We start from the raw sequence: 26,472 nt of genomic DNA, 5'->3' as shown, positions 1-26,472 counted from the left end.
CCCAATTACTATACTAGAGTCTCGTGCTTCATGTGAGAATTGTTAATTGAGTCAACATGAGGTACGTATCCCAAACACGCACGACTCAGACACCGAGCGCCAACCTCTAGCCCCTCCTTACCGCTAATACCACAATACTAACAAAGACTCAGCTCACCACCACCCCCACCCCTTCGCTCCAACATGTCGTCCGCAAATCGAGGCGCTGGGCCTGCCGGCAGAAGTAACAAACGCGCGAGGGACGATGAAGACCTTCCCTCCTCAGCTGTGCATCCGCCGTCCAGTCGTAAGTTCGGTGCAAACAAAGGACACAACAAACGCCTAACAGCTCACAGCCATGGCCTCATCCCCTCCCATGTTGCCTAATGAAGATGATGCGGATATGCTTGACGAAGACGACATCATCCGCGATGTTGACGACCTAGAAGAGGATGCAGAAGAGGCCGAAGGAATCGATCTTTTTGCCGACGACTTCGAGAATGATTATGCAGCCCGTGAAAACGATGCCTATGAGGGCCAGGGAATAGACGATGAAGGCGAATACGAAGAGCTCAGTCTTGCGGAAAGGCGGAAACTCGATGCAAGCCTGAACGCTCGTGACAGGGAGGCAAGACGCCGTATGCCTGCTGCCTTTTTGCCAGACGACGATGAGCAAGATGGCCTAGCAGGTCTAATGGGACGCCGCCGTGTTCGGAGACACCGTTACGATGAAGAAGACGATATGGACATGGCCGATGACATCATGAACGAGGAATTGACGCTTGAAGCGCTCACCGATGTCAAAGCTAATACGTTGACTGATTGGGTTGCCCAACCACAGGTTGCCAGGACGATTGCGCGAGAGTTCAAGTCTTTCTTGACCGAGTACACGGATGAGCATGGCCACTCAGTTTACGGATCCCGCATTCGAACATTGGGCGAGGTCAACGCTGAGTCCCTCGAAGTCTCTTTCGACCATCTGGCAGAGCAGAAGGCCACGCTAGCCTACTGGCTTGCGAACACGCCAACTGAAATGCTCAAGATATTCGACCAGGTTGCCATGGAAGTGACTCTCCTTCACTACCCAGACTACGAGCGCATCCACTCTGAGATTCATGTCCGTATTACCGACGTACCTGTACAGTACACTCTCCGCCAGCTTCGTCAGTCACATCTCAACAGCCTTGTCCGTGTCAGCGGAGTAGTTACTCGTCGAAGCGGAGTTTTCCCGCAGTTGAAATATGTCAAGTTTGACTGCACCAAGTGCGGTGTCACACTTGGACCCTTCCACCAGGACTCCAATGTCGAGGTCAAGATATCCTTCTGTCAGAACTGCCAATCGCGTGGTCCTTTCACAGTCAACTCTGAGCGTACCGTCTATCGCAACTACCAGAAGCTCACTTTACAAGAGTCCCCTGGAACTGTTCCAGCTGGTCGTTTGCCGCGACACCGCGAGGTTATTCTGCTTTGGGATTTGATTGACTCTGCAAAGCCTGGTGAAGAGATAGAGGTCACAGGTATCTACCGCAATAACTACGATGCCGCTTTGAACAACAAGAACGGGTTCCCTGTCTTCGCTACCATTCTTGAAGCAAACTACATTGTCAAGTCTCACGACCAGTTGGCAGGCTTCCGCTTAACCGAAGATGACGAGAAGGAGATTCGAAGATTATCCAAAGACCCGCGTATTGTCGACAAGATCATCGGCTCTATTGCGCCAAGTATCTACGGGCATACTGACATCAAAACCGCTGTGGCGCTTTCACTCTTTGGAGGTGTCAGCAAGGAGGCGCCAGGTCGACACTCAATTCGTGGTGATATCAACGTGCTTCTTCTTGGAGATCCCGGTACCGCCAAATCCCAGATCTTGAAGTATGTTGAGAAGACCGCCCATCGTGCAGTCTTCGCCACCGGTCAGGGTGCCTCTGCGGTTGGTCTCACAGCTTCGGTGCGTCGTGATCCTATGACAAGTGAATGGACTTTGGAGGGAGGCGCTCTAGTGCTTGCAGACAAGGGTACTTGTCTGATTGACGAGTTTGACAAGATGAACGACCAAGATCGTACCTCTATCCACGAAGCCATGGAGCAGCAGACTATTTCTATCTCGAAGGCTGGTATCGTCACGACACTTCAAGCACGTTGTTCAATTGTAGCTGCTGCCAATCCCATTGGTGGACGCTACAACTCCACAATCCCCTTCTCGCAGAATGTGGAGCTTACAGAGCCTATCCTGTCTCGATTTGACATTCTGTGCGTTGTTCGTGACACCGTCGATCCAGCGGAAGACGAGCGCCTTGCCAAGTTCGTGGTGAACTCCCATGGTCGAGCACACCCTCTTGTCAACTCAGCATATGGTTACTCTGACAAGGCCAAGGCGTCACAAAATGGTGATGATCAGATGGAAGTCGACGGAGATGCTCCAGTGAAGGAGGGCGAGATTCCACAGGAGCTTTTGAGGAAGTACATTCTCTATGCTCGGGAGAGGTGCAGACCCAAGCTCTACCAGATTGAGCAAGATAAGATTGCGCGTCTCTTTGCAGACATGCGTCGAGAGTCCATGGCAACGGGAGCCTACCCAATCACTGTAAGTTGAATGCTTTTAAATGATCTTACCATCCACTAATGTTATCAGGTCCGTCATCTTGAGGCTATATTGCGTATCGCAGAATCCTTCTGCAAGATGCGTTTATCCGACTACTGCTCATCAGTAGATATTGATCGCGCTATTGCTGTCGCGGTCGACTCTTTTGTTGGCTCGCAGAAGGTCAGCGCGAAGAAGGCCTTGGCAAGAGCCTTTGCCAAATACACTCTCAATCGACCTGGTGCTGTCTCGGCCCCAACTCGGGGAGGAAGACAGACGCAAAGAGCAGCAGCATAGACAAGACTGCTGATGTATTTGGGTAAAATCTGACGGATATCACGTAGTGATGAGTTCATGGCTACTGTTGTGTAACGTTGGACTAGAGTGCAATGATACCATATGATGTAGCGCTGTGTGAGTAAAACATTTTGACTTCTTGTATTAGCTGGGTGCTCAATGTCCAAACATCAGTTCTTCAATAGATAAGCTGTGCTCAATCAATACTAAACAATGTTACAAGTTATGCAAGCGCATCACGTACATTTCACTGCTGTTCTGTTTGCCTAATTCAAATGCGACAGGCTTTATAAGCATCAAAGTAAAATTACCTACCGAACTTAAGACTTAAACGATTAGTTCTAAAAACGATGCTCGCGGATGTGGTAGCTTAGTCATGATTTTATGGAGCTTAGTGCAAATCTTGGCGTCGTTTCGCCCACAGAATTTTGTGAGCGCACTACCTGGCGAACTTCCACAACTCACGACCGGAGCACAACAACACCCTTAGGAATTTCCCAGACAACTTCCTACGTGCAACGATGGCCCCCAAGAAGAACAAGAGAACCGCCGACTCCATCAACTCGCGCCTTGCGCTTGTGATGAAGTCCGGTAAGGTCACCCTCGGCTACAAGTCCACCCTCAAGAGCCTCCGCACTGGCAAGGCCAAGCTCGTCATCATTGCCGGAAACACTCCTCCTCTGAGGAAGTCTGAGCTCGAGTGTAAGTAACATGGTTTTCGCAATTCAAAAAAAAACATGGCTAACATCACTTCAGACTACGCTATGCTTTCCAAGACCTCTGTCCACCACTTCTCCGGAAACAACGTACGTATACATTCCACCTTCTCTCATTGCCTAACGACGAGATGGCCGTACAACGGAACATGTTATACATGAGTTCAGATATTCTCGGCCTACACTATAGGGACAGAATTGGACAGTAATAGGGTTCGTTGTACTGGTTTGTCTCCGAGGGCTGGCTCTGAGAATTGGTCCGATCATGGCCATGGAGAGCTGTCAGCTAACTTGATTGAAGATTGAGCTTGGAACTGCTTGCGGAAAGCTCTTCCGTTGCTCCGTCATGTCCATCCTCGACGCTGGTATGTTTTTGTTCGGCTTCTGCACATCGACGCGATCCACTGACAGTATATAGGTGACTCTGATATCCTGAGCACCAACACCGAGAACTAGATTGGTACAGCACGTGGGGAAAAAATCAGTTAGACATGATACCTAGGGTGCGGCGTATGCTCGGCCTTGATGATATCCAATGAATGACAAGATTCATGAGCCATCTTCTTGATCTACCCTCTGCAATGTGACTCATTATGACTAGCCTGTCCGTGCTCTAACTATGTCATTGAGACAGAACGACGTCTCGCAAGCCGTCCGCGAGTTTGAGCAGGCAATAAGTGATGTTCACGAGTCCATTTTGTGTATCTTGTATGCGCAGTGAAACAGAAGACAATGTCACTTGTCTACATGGTATTGTTTCAGAAGAGGCGCGTATAACATAATGATCGCAATCCGTTGCCACGGATCCCCAGGATTGCACGTTGAGTGGCGCTTACCTGCTTGGAAATCAATGCGCTCGCTTAATCGGGTCTTGGCGTGTGCTGCGCAATATTGTGATTAGCAATCACCACTGACGACTTCCCTCGACTTCGCCCTCCGACACCTCCCCACTAACACTCAAATAAAGGGTAAGGTACGGCTGTCGCAATCAAATTCTCTGGCAGACGTTTTACTGACATCTTTATCAGTTTGCGCACACACTCACTCTTTCTCGTTTTCGACGCTCTCCGAACATCCGCTCATTGATTTCAAAGCAGGAAGAACCGTCACAATGGCCCGCCGTCCCGCCCGTTGCTACCGCTACTGCAAGAACAAGCCCGTACGTCAGACTGGAGATACAAGGAGAGGAGGACAATAGGCTGACTGGGTTGCAGTACCCCAAGAGCAGGTTCAACCGTGGTGTACCCGATGCCAAGATCCGCATCTTCGACCTCGGTCGCAAGAAGGCCAACGTAGACGACTTCCCTCTCTGCATCCACTTGGTCTCCAACGAGTACGAGCAGCTGTCTTCCGAGGCTCTCGAAGCCGCCCGTATTTGCGCCAACAAGTACATGGTCAAGAGCGGAGGAAAGGAATCTTTCCATCTCCGTGTCCGTGTCCACCCCTACCACGTCGTCCGTATCAACAAGATGTTGTCTTGCGCTGGTGCCGATAGATTGCAAACCGGTATGCGTGGTGCTTTCGGCAAGCCCAACGGTCTTGTCGCTCGTGTCAACATTGGTCAGATCCTCATGTCCGTCAGGACTAGGGACTCTAACCGCGCTATTGCTCTCGAGGCTCTGAGGCGTTGCCAGTACAAGGTATGTGGATAAAAAATACATACTAGTAATGTTTCGAAACTAACCAGCTCCAGTTCCCTGGTCGCCAGAAGATCATCGTCTCCAAGAACTGGGGATTCACCCCTCTCAAGCGCGAGGAGTACGTCCAGCAGCGCCAGGAGGGTAAGGTCAAGATCGACGGTGCCTACGTTCAGTTCCTCCGCAACAAGGGTAACCTTGCCGACAACATCCGCCGCTTCCCTACCGCTTTCGAAGCATCTGCTTAGATTTTGAGTTGAGCGAAATGGGTTGCTGTGCATGATGATCATGGGTCCAATGGGAATTCGGTTACGGCGTGATTTGTTTTCTTCATCGGTTATGGATGAAGGCTGGAGGGAGAGCCTCTGCGGCATGTAACTGTAGAGAACGACCAGGAACAGCCCGACAATGACAAATGATACAACAATGTCTGCTTCCCACATGGCAGTATGAGGAGGACGTGATGGTATGATGAAGACTAGTCAAGTGCATGCCCAGTTCAACCAGCACATTTGCATGGAAGGCTATGGTGATTAGGATCGCCCATGTCAGATATCTAGGCCTGATTCTTTAATGCTACTGGTGAAACAGGAGAATATGTTTGCAATAATGTGCCATTTATTTCTAATCACAACACTGCTATGCTAACTGTGGATTGAGTGGGAATAAGGAAAAGATACTTGAACAAACGCCCAGTGATTCCCAGGCGCTCCATGCGAATGTTATCCAACCTCCCTTCAAGAAACAAAGATTAAACGCCAACACCCGCGCCCCGACCTTCAGCCTGGGCTCTAGAAAACTGCTGCAACAGCTGCAAGACTCCCCCACCATTGTTCGCTGGTGCAACCGCCTCTTCTTCATCGTCGTCGTCTTGCGCTAGCCGGCTTGTTCGCCACGAGTCACCAAGCATGCTTTCTTCCTCGATGCGAGTGTGCGACGGACCCGGTGCATCCGACACTGGTTGAAGAGGCGTACGGTACCGGTTCGTCCCCGCTTGGTGAGGTGAGCCACGCAGCATCGAGGCCGAGGAAGGCTGGTGGTGCGGATCAAGCATCATAGAGGTCATGGGCTCGTCTCTTGCCATGGGTCTCTGTCTCGGTGTTCTTTGCTGGAGGTTTTGGCGACTGGGTTGGTTTCGGCTTGATGCTTTTGCGCCCATCTCTATTGGTTGAGCGGTCTGAGACATTGTGCCAAAGGTGTTTGGGAATTGTGGTGGGGGATGGAAGTTACTGCGGCCTTGTAGACGGCTGTTGTAGCCGCGGCCGGAATTCTGGTATGTGTCTAGGAAGCCGTAGTAGGAAGCCATCATCTTATTGTCTTTGGCCATGAAGTAATCTTCGCGGAGGTCTGGGTCTTCTCTGCGGGCGCCGGTGCCGTTGGCGGGGATGTTGTTGGCGTTACGGGTTGTCTTTGTGGATGGGAACATGGAGTAGGAACATGTGACGCCTAAGCCGTCGACGACGATCGAGAATTCGCGGAAGAAGTCGACAATCCGCTCGCTACAATTGGGTAGTCTGAAAATGAGCAGGAATGGAGTGACAACCATGCTCAAAATCTCCTCGGCAAATATGAGGATTTTGGGTTGGTATAGTTTGGTGAACTCAGCGCGGACTTCGTCAGTATGTAGTCTGTCACGCCATGATTCGGGTTCATAGCGTGTGTGATAGATGACATGGTTGAGGTAGTAGGCCGGGTCTGTGACTTGGTCTTCCTGAGGGCTGCTTCCCCTTGCGACGCGGTATACCGTAGTAAGGATACCAATCCAGAAGATAGCTGTCTTGCCAGGTGTGATTTCAAAGTTGAGAAACAACTCGGAGCCGAGAAGGGTAAATAATACGAGGACGAATGCGAAAGCACCTGCAATGAATGCGACAAATGATGATAGCTGCTCAGTTTTGTCTTTCGGAAACTGGGCGAGGTAGAGATTCGCGTATGGATAGGCCATGTTACGGCGACGGGCAAAATAATGAGGAAGTTCGTTGAATTCGCGGAATTTCCACTGAGCGAAAGTCGTGAAGTCCCGATTGCTGAGCTGGCCTGGGTCCTTGTGGTATTCAGTGAAGTATTTGAACAGGTATGAGGCCAGCACAAAAACCACGGCAAAAGGGGCGCAAAGAATACTAATAATGCCGGTCCAGAAGAAACGTGTCTTCAATCGCTTCACGAGCTCCCGGCGGTTGCGTTCCTTGAGGAAGTCTGGGTTAAATTGGCCATTTGGCCCGCTGAAGACGAAGTCCATAATGGCAAGGTTGACATGCCATTTGGTAGTCTCGGAGAAGATGTAGCGGTTGCCCAGGAAGGGCAAGGGGACAGTGACGTCAAGTATCTCCTTGTTGAATAGGGCAATGAGATAGTTATCACGGCGCATGAGGCGGCCTGCGATATCAATAGCATCCAGGCGCTGCCTGCTTTTCGAGTCGAGTAACTTGCGTGTTTCTGGTGACAGATTGGAAGCAGTAGTCAAGTTCAAATCTCGTAACGCCATGATGCGTGTGACGACTTGCTGCCATTGTATCGTTTGAATGTCGCAGTCGGGAATGTCCAATAAATAGTGGTAGAAATCGTGCATAGCTCGCAGCCGAGGTATGTCTGTGACCATGTTGTAGAATGAGTAGAGCCAATATATGACGAAGAGCCAGAGGGCCAGTATCCAAAAGCCGTGTATTCTATGTACTGTCAGTTGAAACTTTGTGGTATCGGAAAGAAGAGCTAACCTCGCAGCACACTTTGGTACCAAGACCTGGCTCATCTTGTTGCTGTCAGGAAATTTGGAGTAGTCGATACACCATCCAAGAAATGTCATGAAGCCCACCACAAATGCTGTTTGCAGAAGCGTCAAGACCTTCCTCAGAAGGATCGAGTATATGCCACAACCAACGTAGTACTCATAGACCTCAGTCATATAGTTATCCAGATCCGTCTGATTTACCCAAAGCCACAAGGCTTTCTCCCGAGGATCTGCCGCGAAGTGTCCAGGTCTACTGGTATGCCCCCAAGGTTGTGAAGGTGCCCCTCTTCTGTCGTCGTCGTGAAGTCGTTGCTGTGTGCGGGTAGCATCCCACTGCGCCCGTGTCTGTCGCGTTGACGGGCCTGGTACAGGCATGGGAAGACCTTCACCGCGCTTACTTGAACCCGGTGCTGGCCCATGTCCGCCTTCGAGCAGCAGGGACTGGGGAACATCGTCGTCATCGTCGATAGGCGCAGTGCGGGCTGGCGCAGGCTGTCTCCACGCGGGTATGCGACCTGCTGTGTTGATGCCTGGTGGTGCGTTACGTTTGGCATCTGGAGAGACTGCGCGGCTCTCGGTCGTCATCTGGCTGGAGGACGCTTCCTCAAGCAAGTGCGCCAGGTCCTGCTCCTCAAAGCGAGCACCAAAGTTCTCCTCGTCTATGTCCATCTCGTGCTGCTCCTCAGTCGAGACAGAGTCACGGTGGTGTGTAGTGTTTAGCGGTTCGTTCTCGTAGAGATCGTCTGAGGCAGAGGGAAGGAGTCTGGACAGCAGGTTGGAAGCCATCATGGTCGTTGTGCGGTATTGCGCTGAGCCAACGGGCGGGGCGCGTGGCCGTGCTGCGCTGGATGGGTGCGTTTTATGGGCGAGTAGGGTCAGAGGACCAAAAGCGTGATCCCCAGAAGTTGAGGCCTGAATCCATGGGCTCTGACGCAAGTCTGGTCAGTAGTTGTATCAGCAGGATACAAGTGGGCGGCGATGAGTGTGGCTATCGTCGAGCGCCTCATCGACATGGGACTCATGCAGGTGACGCGCCGCGCTGGTACCTATCGATCTATCTATCGATAAGCTCGGCTGCACCTGCCCTGGGTTTGCCCGACATGACACCTTTCTAGGCAAAGGTCACGACACCCATTCATTCATGACGACAAGCTATTTCTACGACCGCGCTGCTCCAGCGTCCCAGAATGGCGCTTCTCCCTCGTCGCCATCGGGGACGCCCGCTTCAAAGGGTGCGAATGCGCTAGCCAGCCGCATCACGAGTGTGCTCTCCGCTTCCTATGCAGATCTTGAGATTCGAGATGCCTTAGAAACTCTGGATGCACGTGGAGTACAAAACTCTGCGGAGACGCGTCGTCAACTTCGCCTTGATGTGCAAAAAGAAGTCATACAGTGCAATGGCGAGATCATCAAGGACTTTGGCCAGGTTGCCGAGGTATGTCAGAACACAAGCACTAAAAGTAGTCTGCTAAACGATTCCAGCAATTGAAGCGCATCGGAACAGCAATCAGCAGTCTGAACAACTACTGTGCTGATATGCGTGGCCATATTGCGGCTGCAAACAAAGAGACTGACCCTGTCTTGGAAGAAGCTACCAGTCTCGTAAGCCAGAAGAAACAGGTCGAATCCAAACAGCAAGTGCTTAACGCATTCACTGCTCATTTCCTCATCACGGAGGAGGATGTAACTGTATTGACTTCTACCGCGGAGCCTGTTAACGAGGAATTCTTCCAAATATTGACCCGTGTAAAAAAGATACATCATGACTGCCAAGTACTTCTCGGGACCGAAGATCAGCGACTGGGCCTAGAGGTGCTAGAAAGAAGCTCCAAACAGCTCAACTCTGCTTTCCAAAAGCTTTATCGGTGGATCCAACGCGAATTCAAAACGCTAGATCTGGAGAATCCACAGATCAGCGCATCGGTCCGGCGATCTCTGCGTGTACTGGCTGAACGACCTACCCTGTTCCAAAGCTGTCTAGACTCTTTTGCTGAAGCTCGCGAGTCGATTCTGTCAGACGCCTTCCATGCAGCATTGACCGGCTCGACATCAGAAAACCACATAGCCACCAAGCCCATTGAGTTTTACGCTCACGATCCGCTGCGCTATGTGGGAGATATGCTTGCATGGGCTCACTCTACGACAGTATCAGAAAGAGAGGCACTCGAAAACCTTTTCATCTCGGATGGTGAAGAAATCAAACGTTCCATCCAGGCTGGCTTGGAAAGCGAGCCTTGGCTAAGAGGTGACCAAGATGCCGAGGTGTTTGACGGGCGAAAGGCTCTCAATCACCTTGTTAGCCGTGATCTTGCAGGTGTAGCTCGTTTGTTGAGACAGCGAACAGAACAAGTCATCCAAAGTCATGACGATGCGACCCTGGCATACAAAATTGCCAATCTGATTGGCTTTTACAAGGGAACGTTTGCAAAGCTGCTTGGGGCCGATTCAGAAGTTCTGGATGTCTTTGACACATTAGAAGCTTCTGCGATGCGGCAGTTCCGCGCAAATATGAGAGACTACGTCGCCAACGTACAAAGTGATCTTGCTGTGGCGCCAGCAGATCTCTCTCCTCCTGAATTCCTGGAAGAGGCATTGCAAATACTCAAAGTACTTGCAAAAAGTTACGATACATCACTCGCTGCAACAGATGATGATGGCCAGGGCTTCCAGGCTGTACTATCAGAAGCTCTTGATCCTTTCTTGAGCAGTTGCGAGAACCTACAGAAAGGCATGAAAGAGCCTGATAACTCCATCTTCGCCATCAACTGCTTGTTTGCGGCCAAAGAAGTTCTCTCGCAATATGCTTTCACCAAGGAGCGAGTCAGCGATCTCGAGGACGCAATCCAGGAGACTGTAGTCAAACTAACAGACTATCAACATCAATACCTGGTCAACGAGTCTGGTCTAGTTACTCTGCTTGAGGCGCTTGCACCAATCAGCGACTCTGCCGAAAGTCTCAAGACAGTGCCCCAGTTGGAAGCATTCAAACCAGATGCACTAGTCTCTGCCAGTCAACAGCTGGATGAGTTCTTACCATCTGCCCTCATCGACGCAGCAGAGAACATCAAGCAGCTACGCAATAGAAAGATGATACAAGATATCACGGAAGAGGCTGCTGGCAAGTTCTGTGAGGATTTTGAGTTGGTAGAGGGCAAGATAATAGCTGCGGATGAGTTGATGGACGATGAGGAAGAGGAAGGTGAGGAGCAGGAACCCAGATTGAGGGATTTGTTCCCTCGTACCAGTGGTGAAATACGGGTGCTACTGAGCTAGAGAGCTATACGTATAGAATAGATGTGGCCTCGTTGAAGTGTAGGCCTGTATCCTGCATCATGAAACGTGCTTTACTCATTAAGTTGCGTCATAGTTTGGTTGTATTAACTACGGCTAGGCTTTATCGTATTTACTGCGGTTTCTTCTTCTCCCATTCCTCTGGTGTATGACACTTTGGTGTCCACGCATGTATCGCTGCAATTTCTTCCTTCAGTGTACTGTTGACTAGCCGGTGTCGTGCTAGAGTGGTCTTCTTGGCAAATTGTGGTGATACGATGATGGCCTCGTACATTTGCCCGCATCCGCCTGTTTGTAATATCAGCGTAGTCCTGTGACTCAGAGAGCATCCGAAAAGAAAATATCCCACGCCAGACCCCGCCCGTCGCGTTTTGCTTTGTTTTCTTCGCTTTCTTATCTTAGTAGAAAAATGAAATTTATGCATACCACTCAAATCTTCAATCTCAACATGTGTTGCACCGAGTCCGTCTTCCAGTTTCTTCTTGATTCCTTCCATGGTCACGCCGGAGGTAGCCTGCACGTTCGTGGCCTCCACATCCGTTCTTGCACTCATTGCTTTAGTATTTTCTGAATCGATCGTAAGAGTGTCGAGTGTTTTGTAAAGTTTGTGTCGTGGATCCATGTGGTAATGATGTGATATTCCTCCAGTGTTCCTATCTTCGGATCTGATAAGATTGGGGCTCCGGATCAGGAAAAGGCGCAGACCGGAAGCGGGGAGGGGCTGATGACGCATGTCAGCTACGGGTGCAGGGGTGATTGGCGCGTGCCTTTGTGATTGCAAAGTATTGCTGCTTTGGGTTTGCAATTGTTCCATTAAGAGCTGTATGTTTGTGTCCACGGCACGGCGATTCGCAATGAGTGCGACTACTACTTGTGCGCCGTTCTCCCAGGCGGTTGTAAGAGCAATGCGGAGGCTGTAGGTTTACTTTCCACAGGCTGAATATTGTTCCTTTGAATCTCACAGCCAGACAACCAAACATATGCAAACTTCCTCTGGAAAAGTACTGATTGTAAATAAAGGTATCCGCGAGAGCTTGCAGACAATTCTTGGGACAATACCGGATTGCTACTCGAAGCACCGTTCAATGCGTCTCGCCGCCAGTCAAACACCGTCCTCCTCACCATTGACCTCACCAAAGCCGTTGCCGACGAGGCCATTGCACTCAACTCTTCGATCATCATCGCATACCATCCTATCATATTTCGAGGCCTGAAGTCGTTGACTCTTGCGGATACACAACAGCAATCACTACTGCGGCTAGCCAGTCATGGTATTAGTGTTTACTGTCCACATACAGCGTTAGATGCGGCACCAGGAGGATTGGGAGATTGGCTAGCAGATATTGTTACAGGCACAAAGAATGTGGGTCAGTCTCCAGACGCGGGTGCTCAACCAGAGCCCTCAAATCCTACAGAGGAAAACAACGACGATCCCTTCATTGAGAAGAAACGGCCAACTTTTACCCTGAACCACCACCCGAGCCAGCGCACCCTACAACTTGGCAAGCTGCTCACTTCAACAGCCCCGGTTACTGCTCCACACAAAAGAGAAGTCATCAAACCTCAGACGCCGGAACTCGCTTCACATCCCAACGCCGGCATGGGCCGCATCGTGAGATTCGACCATGCCCAGCCCCTTCCCACCCTCCTCGATCGCATAGGCAAAGGGCTCAACAACCCCAAGGGCTTCCCAATCGCAATCCCCCAAGGCAAAACAATCTCTGACATGCAAATCAAAAGCGTAGGCATCTGCGCAGGCTCTGGCTCCGGCCTCCTCAGCGGCCTAGACGTCGATTTGCTCTTCACAGGCGAGCTAGACCATCACGCAGCGCTCGCGGCAATCGAACAAGGAAGAGTAGTTATCAGCTTGTTCCATAGCAATTCTGAGCGCGGATTCCTCGCCGAGATTATGAGTACGCAGCTGGAAGATGCTGTGGAGGAGGAGTGGAAAAAGGTTAGGGAAGAGTACAAGGAAAATGGCGAGTTTGAGGAGGCGCTGGCGGACGAAGAAGTCATTGTTGAGGTCAGCGAGGCAGATAGGGATCCGTATGGTATTGTGGTTCTGAGGGATGATGCGGAACAAGCATAGCGACAATACAGTATTCGAGCAGTATAGGCGATAGTTGGGGTTCTGGAAAGAGCCGGGCATGCTCAATGTTACTCGCTAAACGAGCGTATAGATCCTGGGTCGTCCCACACATTAGCCGACCAGTGAAAACAACATTGCTTTTGCCTCAACCATTGAGTGAAGATGGTGGAGAAATGGCAATATGGATTTTACAAAACTGGCTCTTTCCATCGAAACTCAAAACCGAAGCGCATTCAGCGCTTTCGCAAACATCCTCCGTGGCGCAATTGGCTAGCGCGTCTGACTGTTACAGCAGTAGCTTATCAGGAGGTTGAAAGTTCGAGCCTTTCCGGGGGAGTTTCGCTTTTTTTTGCCCTCATTACCACATACCGGTCTTTTTTGCTCACACAATTCTCTGCCTGGACATTGCAGTTCACTTTTTGTTCTTGCTCTTCATGCCCAGACTTTATTCCACACATTCAAACTGAGAAGCAGCACATCACATCTACAGACTTGATTTTTTGGATACTTGATTCTTGTTCCAACAGGAAAAGTCAACATTTCGCATCTACTTTGATAATAACACATTGTTTGGATATCGTATCGTATAACCCAAAGTCGCTCACTGTCCTTAGACAAATCTCCTCGAGCCTCGCTTTCACCATAACCATGCTCGTTCCCGAAGTAGCATTATCAACGTGTCTCACGCCAACCTCTGGGTTATTCCCCGGCGACGCCTGTTCTGGGCCCAACGACGGCATTACCCTCGCTAGGAGATTGCGGCGGGAAAACCGCGGTGGTGGTGGAGTTTGCGCACCTGCACCACCAGTAGTATTAGGAGAAAAAGTAGTAGTAGTAGTAGTAGTATCTCGGTAGCTAGGCGGATCTTTGGGAGAAGTGGAATGTGGATTTAACCGTGAAGTTAGGATCGATTCGAGTTCGTGCAGGACGAGTGGTAGTTTCCAGAATTCTGTGCTGTTTATGGGACCGGATAGGTAGATGAGGTGCGGGGGAGAGGTGTCAGAGGCGAAGCCGAGGACTTGGACTGATGGAGATGAGGAAGATGAGGGGTCTTCTTGGAAGAAACTGGAGGAGTTGTCTGATTTTGTGGGCGCGAGGAATGTGTCTGAAGGGAGGAGGGCGAGGGTTGAGGTTGCCATGGCGTAGGTGATGCGTTGGTGGATGAGGGGGAGGATGTGAGTGTCGATTACGGACTCAATGTGTTGGGTGCGTGTGGTGTTTAGTTGGTCGAGGATTGAGGGTGATGGAGAGAATGCGTGGGGTGAGTATGGTGGTGGAGCGGCATTTTCGTGTTTCTCTGACATCTTTCCAAGAGTGATAGGTGGGCTCCTGGGTGTGAGGTGTCGAGGTTGGTAGCCTGGCGAAGAACGTCGTGTAATTGGTAACGGTGTAACAGCAGCCTTGTTCCCACATGCAAAAAGTCTCCAAGGCTACTCTGTTGTAGTACGGTAGTTCGATGGCAAACCCCGGAAGAACGGTTACCAGTCTTCTACCGATCACGACAAGCCACTGACCCAAAGCAGACACGATAATCTGCCCTGTCTCCGCCTCACAACTGATGTCTTTCAACTAGCGCCAAGTATCGCCACAGTCATTGTCTCGTAATGCCGTACTTTGTGGTGGTCACAGGATGCCTTAAACACACACGGGTAAGCGAATCAGACATCTTTCAATCAAGGACACCCGAGGCCACCCGGGCCGGTCCATCTTGGCCAACCAAACTCCATGTCTGCCCGAGAAGAAGGAAAGATTCAGGCAGATACGCCACTATCAGTGCTTTTCACACAGCAAAAAGGTTATATGTCCATGTCTGAGACAGACACAGCGATGTGCCTATCGCATTCCAATGCGTCAAACGACCGAGCAAACGACCGAAAAATCATGAGATTTGCAGTGCAGACTTGAACGCTTTAGGTCACCGGGAGGGTAAGAATAAACCTTTTGAAGGAAAGATCCGTACACCCAGTTAGGCCTCCGGAGTAAGGTCACATGTTGTGGCTGTGAACGCATAAGGCAGAATTATTGTGGGTCTGACTACCCCAGGTTGGCTGCCGTCCCTGGGCTCATACATGGTCTGTGCGATCTTCTAACCACTTTTGTTCATACATTCACCGGGCTCGACATTTGAGTGTGCCGTGTTTTGCGGTAGCAGTACTTGTGAGAGCGCATCATGGCCAGGCTGAAGCTGTATAAAGGTATACAGTTCTGCTGTTCTGGGATAGTTCATTAATAGCAAATCCACCATCATCTTCGCTTCAAGATTTGGTAATACGGTACGACATCGTTTATTCTGTGTGGAATAGTCGAACACGCTTGGTTGGTATATATATATACCTGTTCGACCCTTTTGTCTGGCGTCTCTTTCCTAGCCTAACATATACGCATCCTGTCATCATATACCCCAATTCTGCTCGATTGATATACGACCGACTCCATCGATCGAGCATCAATCGCCAGCATACATCGCCTCGACCAATCTCAACCCCGTCCAGTCAAAACATCAGCCATCATGTGGTACCATGTCGCAGAGCCAAATTCCTACCTCGTAATCACGGGAGTAGGAATCCAAAAGGTTCTCATCAAGAAAAAGGCCTTCGTCTACCCTCTGCAAAAAGTCTCCAAAATCTCAATCACACCGTTCGACTTTTCCATGTCGCTTCAGGCTATGACGATTGAGAAGCTGAAATTCTCCCTGCCAGCAGTCTTCACAATCGGTCCTGCGGATAACCCAGAAGCGTTGGAAAAGTATGCTGTTTTGCTTACAGGCGAAAGTGATGGCAGACCGACACAAACTGCATCAAAGGGAGTGGTTGCGGTAGCTGAGGGGCGCAGCCATGTCCAGGATATTGTCAAGGGAATCATTGAGGGTGAGACAAGATCAATTGTTTCCACAATGACCATGGAGGAGTTGTTCCGCGAGCGCAGGATCTTCAAGGAAAAGGTCATTCAACAGGTACTGCTCACCTCTTAACTATTCAAATCAATCACACGCTCACGAGTGTTTCAAGGTACAATCTGAGCTCGACCAATTCGGTCTCTGCATCTACAATGCCAACGTCAAGGAACTGCAAGACACGCCAGGGTCAGAGTACTTTGCTTTTCTCTCACGTAAGGCACACGAGGGTGCTTTGAACCAAGCAAAGGTCGACGTTGCCCACGCCCGCATGCAGGGTGAGGTTGGCGAGGCTGAAAAGCAGGGCAAGACCAAGCAGGAAGTGGCCAAGATCCACGCCCAAACTGCTGTCCTAGAAACCGAGCGCAAGGCCGAAAAGGCCACGGCAGATGCAAAGTTTACCGATAAGGAGATTGAGATTAGCAGGGACCTCAACGTAGCCAGGATCAACGCTAAGCGCGAAGCTGAACGTCGCGATGCAGAGCTTCAAATGGAAGTTGAGAAGAAGAGGGCACTCATGGAGCTTGAACGTCTCCGAGCTACCAAGGTCGTCCAGGCGAAGATTGAGAAGGAGTCTTCGCAACAAAAGGCTGATGGAGAACTCTATGCTCAAGAAAAGGCCGCAGAGGGCAAAAAGTACAGCGAGCAGGCCGAGGCCGAGGCGGTCGCCTTCCGCCGCCTACGTGATGCAGAGTCGAACTTCCAAGCCAAGGAGCGCGAGGCAGAAGCCAATTTCATCGTCTCCAAACGAGCCGCCGAGGCTGAGTACTATGCCCAGGAGCGCCAGGCTCAAGCTGAGCTCATCACGCAGCAACGCCAAGCCGAAGGTCTATCCGCAATGGCAAAGGCTTACGGCGACATGGCCAATGTCCTGGGTGGACCTCAAGGCCTAATGCAGTACCTCATGATCACCAACGGCACCTACGAGAAGTTGGCTGTAGCCAACGGCCAAGCCATCAGGGGCCTGCAGCCCAAGATCAATGTCTGGAACACTGGAAACCAAGGGGGCGAGGGCATGGCTGATCCTGCGGCTCCGATCCGCAATCTCTTCCAGAGTCTGCCTCCTCTGCTTAGCACCATCCACGACCAGACTGGTATGGCACCGCCCACCTGGCTGGCTCAGATGCCGCAGAATGGTGATATGAGCAAGATGCAATTGAGGAACGGTAGTGATATTTCCTCATAAAAGGCGGGAAGAGGTGATCTTGACCTTCCCCCCTAGAGGTTCAAACGGAAGGACGGGGGCTGATCCAGTGAAGACTGAGGAATGAGCGTACGGGGTATCATATGTTGTACGATTGGTTATCATACCCCATAATTGACCGTGTTCATAGCTAGGCGTTGGAGGGTGTGTTTTTATACCGCCGAGATTGATTTTTCTCATAGAGGGCTACTTTAGTGGTACTACATCGGATCGATGATATAGAGTAATGAGAAAAACGACTTAGCTTGTATTCGTATTCATTGTGGATACTATGAGGTATAGCTGCATAGCCGATGCTGGTCAACCTGCGGCAGCGGATGGAGATGGTTCCTTTGATCCCGTGGTCGTCAGATTATTGTTCAACCACTTCATACGGCTTCTGATGTCCTCGTGCGTGTTTGATGACGAATCTATTAAGCGAGCTGGGTTGACCAGGTACTGTTCTAACGGGACTCTTGTGGACAAGCCTTGCATTGGTTCGGTGTAGCGGCATACTCGGATCGACTCGAGTGAGTTTTTCTCAAAAGAATGGCGAATTTCCACAATGGGCAGTCAGAGATTATACTTGTTGCTTTGCTGAACGGTAACAAGGATGGTAGGACTATGATTCCATTGTGTCGGGTTCAGGGGAGGATTATTAACGATCGTCCGTGAAGGCCCGATATCAGAGTGCGTTGATCATTGCTACTGCGAACGCAAATCGCGTACCGTTTTCTGTCTATTGAGAGCCGAGGGGTAAAGCTTTCCGAACTCCGCGGTTTGAAGTGATACTTTATTGACCGCAACTAGAAAAGCCAGGGGGCAAGTGATAAGGCGAAAAGCAAAAGATAGAATATATCGAACTGTAACCCGAGGTGTTAGGGGGGAGCTTAACGAGGTTGGATGATCGACTGTTAAGAAAGCAGATGCAATAGTGTAAGGACCACCCTTGGACAAGAAAGTATGTAGGCCGTGGTGACGAACGAAACAAGATGCAGGCACAGCCATCCTTGACCAGGAAGCAAGATACAAAGCATGTTGCAAAGTCTAGTCAAGCCTTCAATACTCCCAACTCTGGACCAAAGGGTTTAGGGTGTGCCACAGTTGCCATAGTTATATTGGCACAGACCGACAGATAGGCTTCCGTTCAACCTTCCGCATTCGAATCTCCAGGCACCGGCACCGGGAAGAGGGGGGTGGGGCCCAACATGCCTCAAGTTGAAACTTTCCATGGATGCAGCGTCCAAGTGGCGTCAGAAGCATGCGAGATGGTGTCGCGAGGCCACGGATGGGCACAGTAAGCCGGGGGCGTGAAACCAGTGGGAAGTGGTGGAGAGGGGAGGGTGGCTTGCTAATCAATCGACAGAAGGAAAGGGCCAATTAGTCCGATGGTGGTTGATGGCATAAGCCCAGCCGCACCATTGCAAGGTGAAGGACGCGAGTCGGCATATCGCCATGGAAACGAAGAGTGATATGGTGTCACCACGAGCTGCAGCCATGAGCCGATACGAGGTCCTTCAGCAGCCCTCAGTCGTGCCCGCAGCCGGAAATCCCGTCTTGATGTTGTGGTGGCCCCCGACTAGTGCAATGCAAAGAGACAAAGAGTAACCAAGGTTGCTGCAGAGCACACTAGGCGGCTTCCCCTCGTTGCCACCAGCCCAGCGCCATTCCGCTTTGGGCCGCACAATTGCACATCGCGACGCGTCCCGACGCGTCTTGACGTGAATTTTGACGCACCACCAGACGAGACAAAGAACCACACAGCCTGACTCTTATTACTCACACCATGCCCTCTCCACACACACCACACACGCACACGGCACGGCTAAGACGAGGGGGCGGCTGGTGGTTACAAGCCATCCTTGGCCACTGCCAGCCATGCAATGAATCCATCCTCTGCTCACTACCTATTTCATTTCCATTGATATTGACAATGAATATATCTTTTTTTTGGCCCTGTGCCAAAAAGATATATTGCACCCCCCCAAAAAAGAGGGTCGATCTTCTTTTCTCTCCTCTCGCTCTCTTTCTCTCTGCCCTCTCGAGCGCTCTAACTGGCGGCCGCCGGTCAGCTACGGCCACCACCCCGAGCAAACAACGTTAGGCCTCGGCGGAATGCCTAGACGGACTGATCCGTGCGGTTGCTCGCCAGAGCTTCAGCTTTTGCGGTTTGCTCGTTGTGGCCTGGTGCATCCACTCTTTGCTGCATGCTTTTATCTCTTTTTTTCTTTTCTCCTCCCGCTTGCCTCCCCGCCTGCCAAATTTCTTTCCGAATGACGTCCGCCCCTGGCTGCAAATCGTATATTCTTATGTACGTATAGCATGTCCGTCCGGCTGACTGCAGGGCCAGGTGCAGATAAGAGGGTGTGTAGGCACGCACAAGTTTTTTCTTGTCTTTGTTTGTTTTCAAGAGCCATTGTTGCCCTTGTGCTGTAAACATCAAACCCGTATTGGCAAGGTCACTCCTAGCGAGTATCAGCACATGCTTCCCCGGCGCTTGGCTCATTAGGTTCCAAGTCTGTGTGCGCCCGTGTGTGTGCCTGTACTCGTCCATGTGTGCGTATGAGTGTGTGTGCCTGGTCATTCATGGGTCATGGGGGCTGTTTTCGGCACAGACACGATGATGACGCCTGTGCTCAGCACCCACGTTTACGGAACTACTTTACGGCACGGCGTTGCGGAGCTCACTGCACCAAGAGGGGCTCATGTGGAACGCACCATCACCTCTTCTCACTCTTTTCCACGCCAGGCCAGCTCAATCGAGTCAAATCCATTCCATTCATTCATTCAATCATTATTACAAGCTCGTCTGCCTCAGACTCGTCATCATTCGGGACCAGCTAATCTATCAGAGTGCACAGGCTTTTCCTCGTCCCCATCCTCATCTTCGTCCAAGCCCGCACAACCCGTCCAGCCGATCCCTTCCTCCGCATCGAAGCAGAGTTTGCTCAAAGAAAGAGACATTAGGTATGAGTCCTTCACGCTTCGAGACAATCGTTGAGATTCGTGAAGACTGAATACCCCTTCACGCCCATATCCCGTCGATTCATCATAACCTTCATCATGACCGTCGTGACAAGGTGGAGAACAAAAAAAACACAAACACAAGGAAATAAAGCACCACATCGTCTAGTGGGCTAAGAAGGAGTGGAGACTTGAATCAAGACAAGATGATCAAGTATACAAAAGAGATGGTTTAGGACAGAGGCAGGCTGTTGGCCTGCCTCATTGCCCAAATCGGGTCAGGGTCTTTCTGGTCTTCATGGAACACCATGTTGCATGCTACCATGACTTCCCAGCACCCTGCCCTCGTATTACGGAAGTGAATTGGAAACACTTTCAGCCGCATCATCATGTCAAAGTCGTAAGCCCGGTAAACGCAACCAGGGGCGTCATCGCCATCAGTACAATGTCGGCGACCGAGAGTGTACGGTTTGGTATAAACAAAACATAGGAAATGCTTTTCAAAATAAGCAGGCTCACCGTCCTGAGCAAATTGGCAAGTATATGCTGCCATAGCACAAGAGGCTGACCGTTGTAACGCCAATGATGCAGTCGTTGTGCTGGGCCGCACTAACAAACTGGAAGAAATCGTCGTCGAACCCTACGACCGCTATAGGCGGGTAGCATTGCTAGGCATACCAGCAAACCGTTGCTCAAACGATGCGGGAGCCTCAAAGCTGTGCGACATGGTCGGTCGAGGGAACATGTTGTTTGACCGGCTAACAAATGGTGAGCCTAGGCGAGCAGTAGACTGCCCGAGTACATCATTTGCTACCGCGGGTGAGTGTGGGCTCGGCAGGGCAGAACGAGAGTCTGCAAATGGGTTGAAGCCCGAAGGGTCGTTGGCCAGAGGAAGGCGTCGTGCTCCTTCCGTCATGTCGCCCAGGCTGAAGCCACGATTCCTGACACCACGGTGGCTCGATTCTGCTGGAGCTCCAAAAATCTCGTTGACGAAGCTCTCTCCTCGGTTACGCACCCTCCCCTCAAAGCTGTTGTGAAGGGCACGACGCTTGAACACCTTGGACTTTGGTCGCGGTGCGTGTAGCTGGAAAGGAGAGCCTAGACGTGGTGGCTGAGACGTCGACGATGCATGCCAAGTGCGTGCGGTATTCTGGCTCATGCTGAGCTTGTTGGCCTCGAGCTTTGCGTGGAAGGGAGAGCCTAGTGCAGTGCCTAGCCCAAGGCCGAGCCCGATGTGGAGCGACTGCGACTTCTGATGAGCAGAAGATCGGGCACTTGACCATGTCCTCGCTGTCGGTCGTGGTGTAATATCCTTGGTGAGTTGTGACAGCGGGTTGCCCAACTGCATCGACGCAGCAGTACTGGTCGCTAGTGAGAGATTCATGTCACGGGTCGAGAAGGTCGTCGATCCCTGAGAGAAAGGTGAAGACAAAGGCTGTTGCGGCACCGAAGAGGACGATGATTGCGATGGTTGCGACGGTGGTTCCTCTGGAGGTGGAGAGGATTGAAGCGGTGAGGGTGATCGATGGAGGAGACGCTGGTAGTGTGCAGACAAGGTGGGTTTCTGTTTGGCCAAATCTCGCAGACGCTTTCGACATTGCTTCTCGGTAGGGTACCGCACGAAGGGCTTGCCACTCTTTTGAGTCTGTACACGGAGTCCACCAACGCGGGCCTGCCTTGGGCCCTTCCAAGTCTTTCGAGCCATCCTCGCCACGCGGTGACATACACCATTCGGTGGTGTAGTGCTTGGGAGAGCCTTGAAGGGTGTCACTGTAGGGTCCTGCAGGTAATTCATGTAAGTCATCCACAGGTGGTAGTCCATTTCCTCTGTGAAGTTGGCCCTTAGCTTCAGCTTCTTGGCAGAGCGTGTTGGTTGTTGGTTCATCAATGGCGACACCGGGCGTTGAAGTTGCGGTAGTGGCGGACAGAAGGAGAATGGATCAGACGATTCATCTTCTGGGCTTGTGCAGCTGCCGCTTCTTGACATGAAGGATCCGATGCTGTCGCAAGACGAAAGAGACGAATCGGAGAAGCCGGATGATGAGGTGGGTCTGCTAGAGGTCTCGCTCTGACTGACGTGTGGAACGTCTGACCAGTCTTGAGGTCCTTCGTAGTGGCTGATAGTTCTCACTTGGTGAGCAGGAGTCTTTGGCGGAGAGATCATACGAGTATAGCTAAAGCCTGGAGACAGGAAGGCGTCGTCCTGAGACAGAGAGTAGGATGGCAGCTCACTCGGGGCTTCTGACATGATTTCCGGCGCTTCAATGGTGGGGATGGGTTGTTGATGCATGACTGCGTCCATGTCGTCGGGGTTCATGACCATGGTGGCACGACGGCGGCGGACCTTGAGGACTTGGCGGGGAGGCGGCGGTGGCTGCAGTTGCTCTGGTTGCGGCTCTGGCTCTGGTGTTTGTGGAGCAGGGCCGTCACGGTAGTGGAACATGAAGTTCCTTGGTAGGGTGGTGGAAACGGAACGTTCAGACTCCATGGTTGCTGATGTATCACAGAAATAGGAGACGAGCCACTGTTTCGAAACGCTGTCGGGTTCAACCTGGATGGGAGGGTCCAAGTGGTCAGTCTCAGCGACGTCGTCAGGTCTGGACAGTGCACGCGCGACGAGCGGTCAATGCATACAATGGCAAGGTGGTTCGTACAGTGCTGAGAAGGGTTCGCTGGTTGTTTGGCTGGGCTCGAACAGGTGTTTGGAACTCTGCAAACGCGACTGTGCGGCTGCAGGGTGGTTACACGTGCGAGCAGGACAGCTGCGACTTTAATACTAGAGGGTGCAACTATCGCAACGACACGCGATTTCGGACGCGCGGATCACTGGCGTTGTTGCAATGGCGGAGGGGCTTGCGGACAAGAAGATGGGCGACAAGCTGCGTGTGCAAAGGCGCGTAGCTGGCCGTTGCGAGGGGTGCTGGGGCGCGATGTCGATAGCGCGAGGAACAAAAGCAAAAGACAAAGCGCAAAAGTCTCAACAGGAGGTGGAAGACGCGTCGAGTGTGGCGAGGGGTGGCGGTGGAGGTGGAGGATGCTGGCGATGGGGGCAAGAGTCGTGAGCCGCGGTGAGGAGAGCAGTTCCGTGGACGGAAGCGAAGTGGGCGCTTTACTGGGCGTCCATGGGGGCGCGCAAAACGAAAGACGGGAGTAGAAGAAGAGGCAAGGAAACAGTCGTCAAGCAGGCGCCTGGTCTCGGGGCCGACGAGCGTGCGGCTGGCGAGATCGGCTCGGAATTATCGTGAGGTCGTGAAGTGTGAAGGTGATGGTTGGGGGTCGCAAATTCAAGTCGGGTGACCCGTGGACGGCTGTTGGCCGCTAGTGCCAGGACAGGAGCACGGGCTATGGCCAAGATCGTCGATAGCAGCCCTCGGGACGCGCCCATCGAAAAACCAAACACACGACGACTACCGGCTTGTTGTTGCAACGGTCTTGGACGTGTCCGAGGCGGCTGGTTTGCATCCTCGCGCACAACACCGTGTTATGCACATGTGTTCGGCCACGTCGAGCTGGTGCTGCCAGCGCTGCAGACGACCACATAGCGAAACTGACGCGCTCCAACGCGCTCTATGCGAACGCTAGGCCCGATATGGCACCAGATGGCCCGTGCCCGCTTACCGCAGCGGTGGCCCTCTTTTTCGACGGCCCCTGCATACATACGGATACTCAACCTGTGTTTTTCTGCAAAGCACCAATGCCTGTCACGACTTTTCCACCCCGTCCACTCTCCTGCTGCCATTGCTATCGATATTGCGCGGCCAGCCTCGCCGACTCCACCCTGCTGATTTACCCCTCGCATCTGGACTCTCCGCACCCACTGCAGCCGCCGCGCCGTGGGCCACAGCCAACAGCACGCCGCCAGAAGATGCCAGCGCTGCACCGCACAGATGCATTCGCAAGCTGGAGTACCCCAATTCGCTGTCAGTCTGGAGGCCGTGCTCCACTGTGGGGCATCACGGACGGCACACACATCAACTCTGCAAATGCTGCATGACTCGTCTAAGCTGGTCCTTTTTGTCTTTTTGTCTCCGTCTGTGGGCTGGTGATCGGTGGCACGCGCTTCTCGCTTCAACACAACATCTATCGATATCGTGCCTGGCCTCGTTGCCCATTCTCGATCAACTGCGGCCTTCGTCAAGGTCGACGTTGACAAGCGAGACCCCTATTCTGGCCCGTCTGCAAGTCAGACTGGAGTTCCCAAACGTTTTTTTCCTTGCATCCCGCGCTTGGCTGCGAAAGCGGTCTGGCTCGCGGCATCTTATCACACACCAATAACCAGAGGCGCACGTGTCTCGCCTAATGCGTACATATTGTGACCCAGGTCGTCTTCCCTCAATGCGTCATTGGTTGCCGTTTCTCTCGCAATTACTATCCTAAGTTTGCAGAGGGTCAAAAAGTGGGCTCAACACAATACGAAGCCCGAATCGCCGCCCATTATGGAAGCTCCACGTGTGTTGTTCCAAATCCACAAAGTCTTCAATAGTCAACGTGCGGGGACGACATGCACTCCACCATATTTACAAGCTTACGGCTTCATTTCATCACAAGAATCGATTCATTGCATGTCGGCCTCTCGATTTGGACAAGATTCTGCCATGTCACGCATATGCCAAGTCACTTCACATGGTACCAAAACATTGAACAACGATGCCCTGCTGAAGATGTGTTCGCGTCATATTACGCGTGACTAAGTCTATTATCATAAAAAGGGTTCCATATCCAGTTCATCCATCTTGCCTTTATTGCTCAATTACACACCACATCTGCTCAAATGGCCTCCCTTCATTTACAATCCAAGAGCAGTGTTGAAGGCAGTCGCAGCCGCCTGGCCCTCAAGCCCATTAGCGGCAGATGCTGCAGCATCGCAGGTACTGACAGCTGAGGCGCTTGCACTGCACTTGTTGGCAAGCTGGGAGCAGATGAAGTTGGAGATGATTGCAATCTTCTGGGCCGAGCCATGGTTAAAGGTAGTCAGATCCGAAGGCTCGAAAGCATCCTCCTTGCGACCATCAGATGGGAGGCCAAAGACAATCGTAGGGTCGCAATTGCCAAAGTCTGCGCTCGCCTTGCTGCTAACAGCGTCATCTTTGGTAGCAGCGGCAGCGCCGTCTTTGGCGGCAGCAGTAGCACCATCTTTGGCGGCGGCAGCATTATCTTTGGCGGCGGCAGCATGGCCTGCACTGGCGGCAGCATCATTTCCGCAAGTAATAGCCTGCTCTGCCGCAGCTTCATTGTCCTTGTTGGCATTCTTGTTGTCGGCTGCAGCTCCCTTTGCAGCTCCCTTTGCGGCTCCATTAGCAGCTCCCTTAACATCAGCGACTGCAGCAGCGATCTCGGCCTCACTGAGATCGTCAACACGAAGCCCAAGGGTGTTGATACATCCGGCATCATCAGTCGCGTCATCGCAAGTGTTTCCAGCTCCGGTAGGGTCACCAATCTTGCCAGGGGCAAATGTAGAAGCCTCATTTGCCATCGATGGGTCGCCACCAATAGAAGCAATTTGGCGTGCAAGTTCTTCAGCAATTTGCTTGTTGAGCGCTTGCGCGCCATCAGCAGCAGGGTCCTGGTGCTGCTGGAGTGCAGCAATCTCAGGGTTGACTGCCTTAATCGATTCACAGGGAACAGACTTCAGGCCGACGGAGCCAGTGTTGCGCTCCAAAGCACGGTATATAAGCGCCATAGTCATACCCTCCACATCACCAGCCTCTTTGGCGTTGGTAAAGGCCTGGTCGGCTACGGCTAGCTGAAGGCAGTCTATAAATGATTAGCTTCACTGCACTAGTACTGATGATGAAATAACTTACCAGCATCAGCAATGTCTCCAGCTCCCTCTGCTGCTGCCTTTGCTCCAAGTAGAGCAAAAACAGGATCCTGAATCTTGGCGGGGTTGTTCTGCTGCAACAGGGTGTTGACAGCGAGGTTGACGTTGCGATGAGAGTGCTCCTGAGGAACCTCACGCTTCGTCATGACAGCGGTTGGGCGTGCAGCCGCAGCACTGGCAAGGGCAAGGGCAATGATTGTGTTCTTCATAGTGAATATGGGACACTGATTTGTCTTGTTCGTAGTCGTCAAAGTGAATAAGGGGGTCTAAAGGAGGGTATATAGCGAAAGTGG

At 51.8% G+C, this 26,472-nt stretch overlaps 14 protein-coding genes across 14 annotated transcripts; 8 read left to right on the top strand and 6 right to left on the bottom strand.

Annotated features, from left to right (window-relative positions):
* Positions 1–183: 183 nt before the first annotated feature.
* COCVIDRAFT_101143 (hypothetical protein) lies at positions 184–2,857 on the top strand (the record flags this gene model as incomplete). The annotated part of the gene is made up of 3 exons (XM_014700387.1): positions 184–286; positions 336–2,563; positions 2,612–2,857. 3 exons carry the CDS (start codon positions 184–186, stop codon positions 2,855–2,857), a joined length of 2,577 nt encoding a protein of 858 aa, XP_014555873.1.
* Positions 2,858–3,378: 521 nt separating this feature from the next.
* On the top strand, positions 3,379–4,029 carry COCVIDRAFT_16641 (hypothetical protein; the record flags this gene model as incomplete). The annotated part of the gene is made up of 4 exons (XM_014700349.1): positions 3,379–3,559; positions 3,614–3,663; positions 3,875–3,938; positions 3,992–4,029. The coding sequence occupies 4 exons, from the start codon at positions 3,379–3,381 to the stop codon at positions 4,027–4,029; spliced, it is 333 nt and encodes a 110-aa protein (XP_014555835.1).
* A 655-nt stretch (positions 4,030–4,684) lies between these two features.
* On the top strand, positions 4,685–5,458 carry COCVIDRAFT_101186 (hypothetical protein; the record flags this gene model as incomplete). Its single annotated transcript, XM_014700386.1, has 3 exons — positions 4,685–4,732; positions 4,788–5,213; positions 5,267–5,458. 3 exons carry the CDS (start codon positions 4,685–4,687, stop codon positions 5,456–5,458), a joined length of 666 nt encoding a protein of 221 aa, XP_014555872.1.
* Positions 5,459–5,961: 503 nt separating this feature from the next.
* Positions 5,962–8,724, bottom strand: COCVIDRAFT_101311 (hypothetical protein; the record flags this gene model as incomplete). The annotated part of the gene is made up of 2 exons (XM_014700385.1): positions 5,962–7,876; positions 7,925–8,724. The coding sequence occupies 2 exons, from the start codon at positions 8,722–8,724 to the stop codon at positions 5,962–5,964; spliced, it is 2,715 nt and encodes a 904-aa protein (XP_014555871.1).
* Positions 8,725–9,079: 355 nt separating this feature from the next.
* COCVIDRAFT_16638 (hypothetical protein) lies at positions 9,080–11,211 on the top strand (the record flags this gene model as incomplete). Its single annotated transcript, XM_014700348.1, has 2 exons — positions 9,080–9,373; positions 9,421–11,211. 2 exons carry the CDS (start codon positions 9,080–9,082, stop codon positions 11,209–11,211), a joined length of 2,085 nt encoding a protein of 694 aa, XP_014555834.1.
* Positions 11,212–11,341: 130 nt separating this feature from the next.
* Positions 11,342–11,851, bottom strand: COCVIDRAFT_101194 (hypothetical protein; the record flags this gene model as incomplete). Its single annotated transcript, XM_014700384.1, has 2 exons — positions 11,342–11,517; positions 11,656–11,851. The coding sequence occupies 2 exons, from the start codon at positions 11,849–11,851 to the stop codon at positions 11,342–11,344; spliced, it is 372 nt and encodes a 123-aa protein (XP_014555870.1).
* A 232-nt stretch (positions 11,852–12,083) lies between these two features.
* COCVIDRAFT_27280 (hypothetical protein) lies at positions 12,084–13,318 on the top strand (the record flags this gene model as incomplete). Its single annotated transcript, XM_014700383.1, has 2 exons — positions 12,084–12,145; positions 12,250–13,318. 2 exons carry the CDS (start codon positions 12,084–12,086, stop codon positions 13,316–13,318), a joined length of 1,131 nt encoding a protein of 376 aa, XP_014555869.1.
* Positions 13,319–13,851: 533 nt separating this feature from the next.
* On the bottom strand, positions 13,852–14,622 carry COCVIDRAFT_101295 (hypothetical protein; the record flags this gene model as incomplete). Its single annotated transcript, XM_014700382.1, has 1 exon — positions 13,852–14,622. One exon carries the CDS (start codon positions 14,620–14,622, stop codon positions 13,852–13,854), a length of 771 nt encoding a protein of 256 aa, XP_014555868.1.
* A 1,205-nt stretch (positions 14,623–15,827) lies between these two features.
* Positions 15,828–17,397, top strand: COCVIDRAFT_38428 (hypothetical protein; the record flags this gene model as incomplete). The annotated part of the gene is made up of 2 exons (XM_014700381.1): positions 15,828–16,271; positions 16,327–17,397. The coding sequence occupies 2 exons, from the start codon at positions 15,828–15,830 to the stop codon at positions 17,395–17,397; spliced, it is 1,515 nt and encodes a 504-aa protein (XP_014555867.1).
* Positions 17,398–18,602: 1,205 nt separating this feature from the next.
* On the top strand, positions 18,603–18,866 carry COCVIDRAFT_101313 (hypothetical protein; the record flags this gene model as incomplete). Its single annotated transcript, XM_014700380.1, has 2 exons — positions 18,603–18,691; positions 18,761–18,866. 2 exons carry the CDS (start codon positions 18,603–18,605, stop codon positions 18,864–18,866), a joined length of 195 nt encoding a protein of 64 aa, XP_014555866.1.
* Positions 18,867–19,513: 647 nt separating this feature from the next.
* COCVIDRAFT_16633 (hypothetical protein) lies at positions 19,514–19,948 on the bottom strand (the record flags this gene model as incomplete). Its single annotated transcript, XM_014700347.1, has 1 exon — positions 19,514–19,948. One exon carries the CDS (start codon positions 19,946–19,948, stop codon positions 19,514–19,516), a length of 435 nt encoding a protein of 144 aa, XP_014555833.1.
* Positions 19,949–19,956: 8 nt separating this feature from the next.
* COCVIDRAFT_38426 (hypothetical protein) lies at positions 19,957–20,395 on the top strand (the record flags this gene model as incomplete). Its single annotated transcript, XM_014700379.1, has 2 exons — positions 19,957–20,041; positions 20,094–20,395. The coding sequence occupies 2 exons, from the start codon at positions 19,957–19,959 to the stop codon at positions 20,393–20,395; spliced, it is 387 nt and encodes a 128-aa protein (XP_014555865.1).
* Positions 20,396–21,007: 612 nt separating this feature from the next.
* COCVIDRAFT_27277 (hypothetical protein) lies at positions 21,008–22,846 on the bottom strand (the record flags this gene model as incomplete). Its single annotated transcript, XM_014700378.1, has 1 exon — positions 21,008–22,846. The coding sequence occupies one exon, from the start codon at positions 22,844–22,846 to the stop codon at positions 21,008–21,010; it is 1,839 nt and encodes a 612-aa protein (XP_014555864.1).
* Positions 22,847–25,144: 2,298 nt separating this feature from the next.
* COCVIDRAFT_101314 (hypothetical protein) lies at positions 25,145–26,325 on the bottom strand (the record flags this gene model as incomplete). Its single annotated transcript, XM_014700377.1, has 3 exons — positions 25,145–25,443; positions 25,489–26,112; positions 26,163–26,325. 3 exons carry the CDS (start codon positions 26,323–26,325, stop codon positions 25,145–25,147), a joined length of 1,086 nt encoding a protein of 361 aa, XP_014555863.1.
* Between the last annotated feature and the right edge of the window lie 147 nt (positions 26,326–26,472).

Source organism: Bipolaris victoriae (assembly GCF_000527765.1).
Source record: "Bipolaris victoriae FI3 unplaced genomic scaffold scaffold_50, whole genome shotgun sequence".
Classification (NCBI taxonomy): Eukaryota; Fungi; Ascomycota; class Dothideomycetes; order Pleosporales; family Pleosporaceae; genus Bipolaris; species Bipolaris victoriae.
The sequence above is the reverse complement of the archived record's forward strand: the minus strand, read 5'-3'. Positions and strand labels throughout refer to the sequence as shown.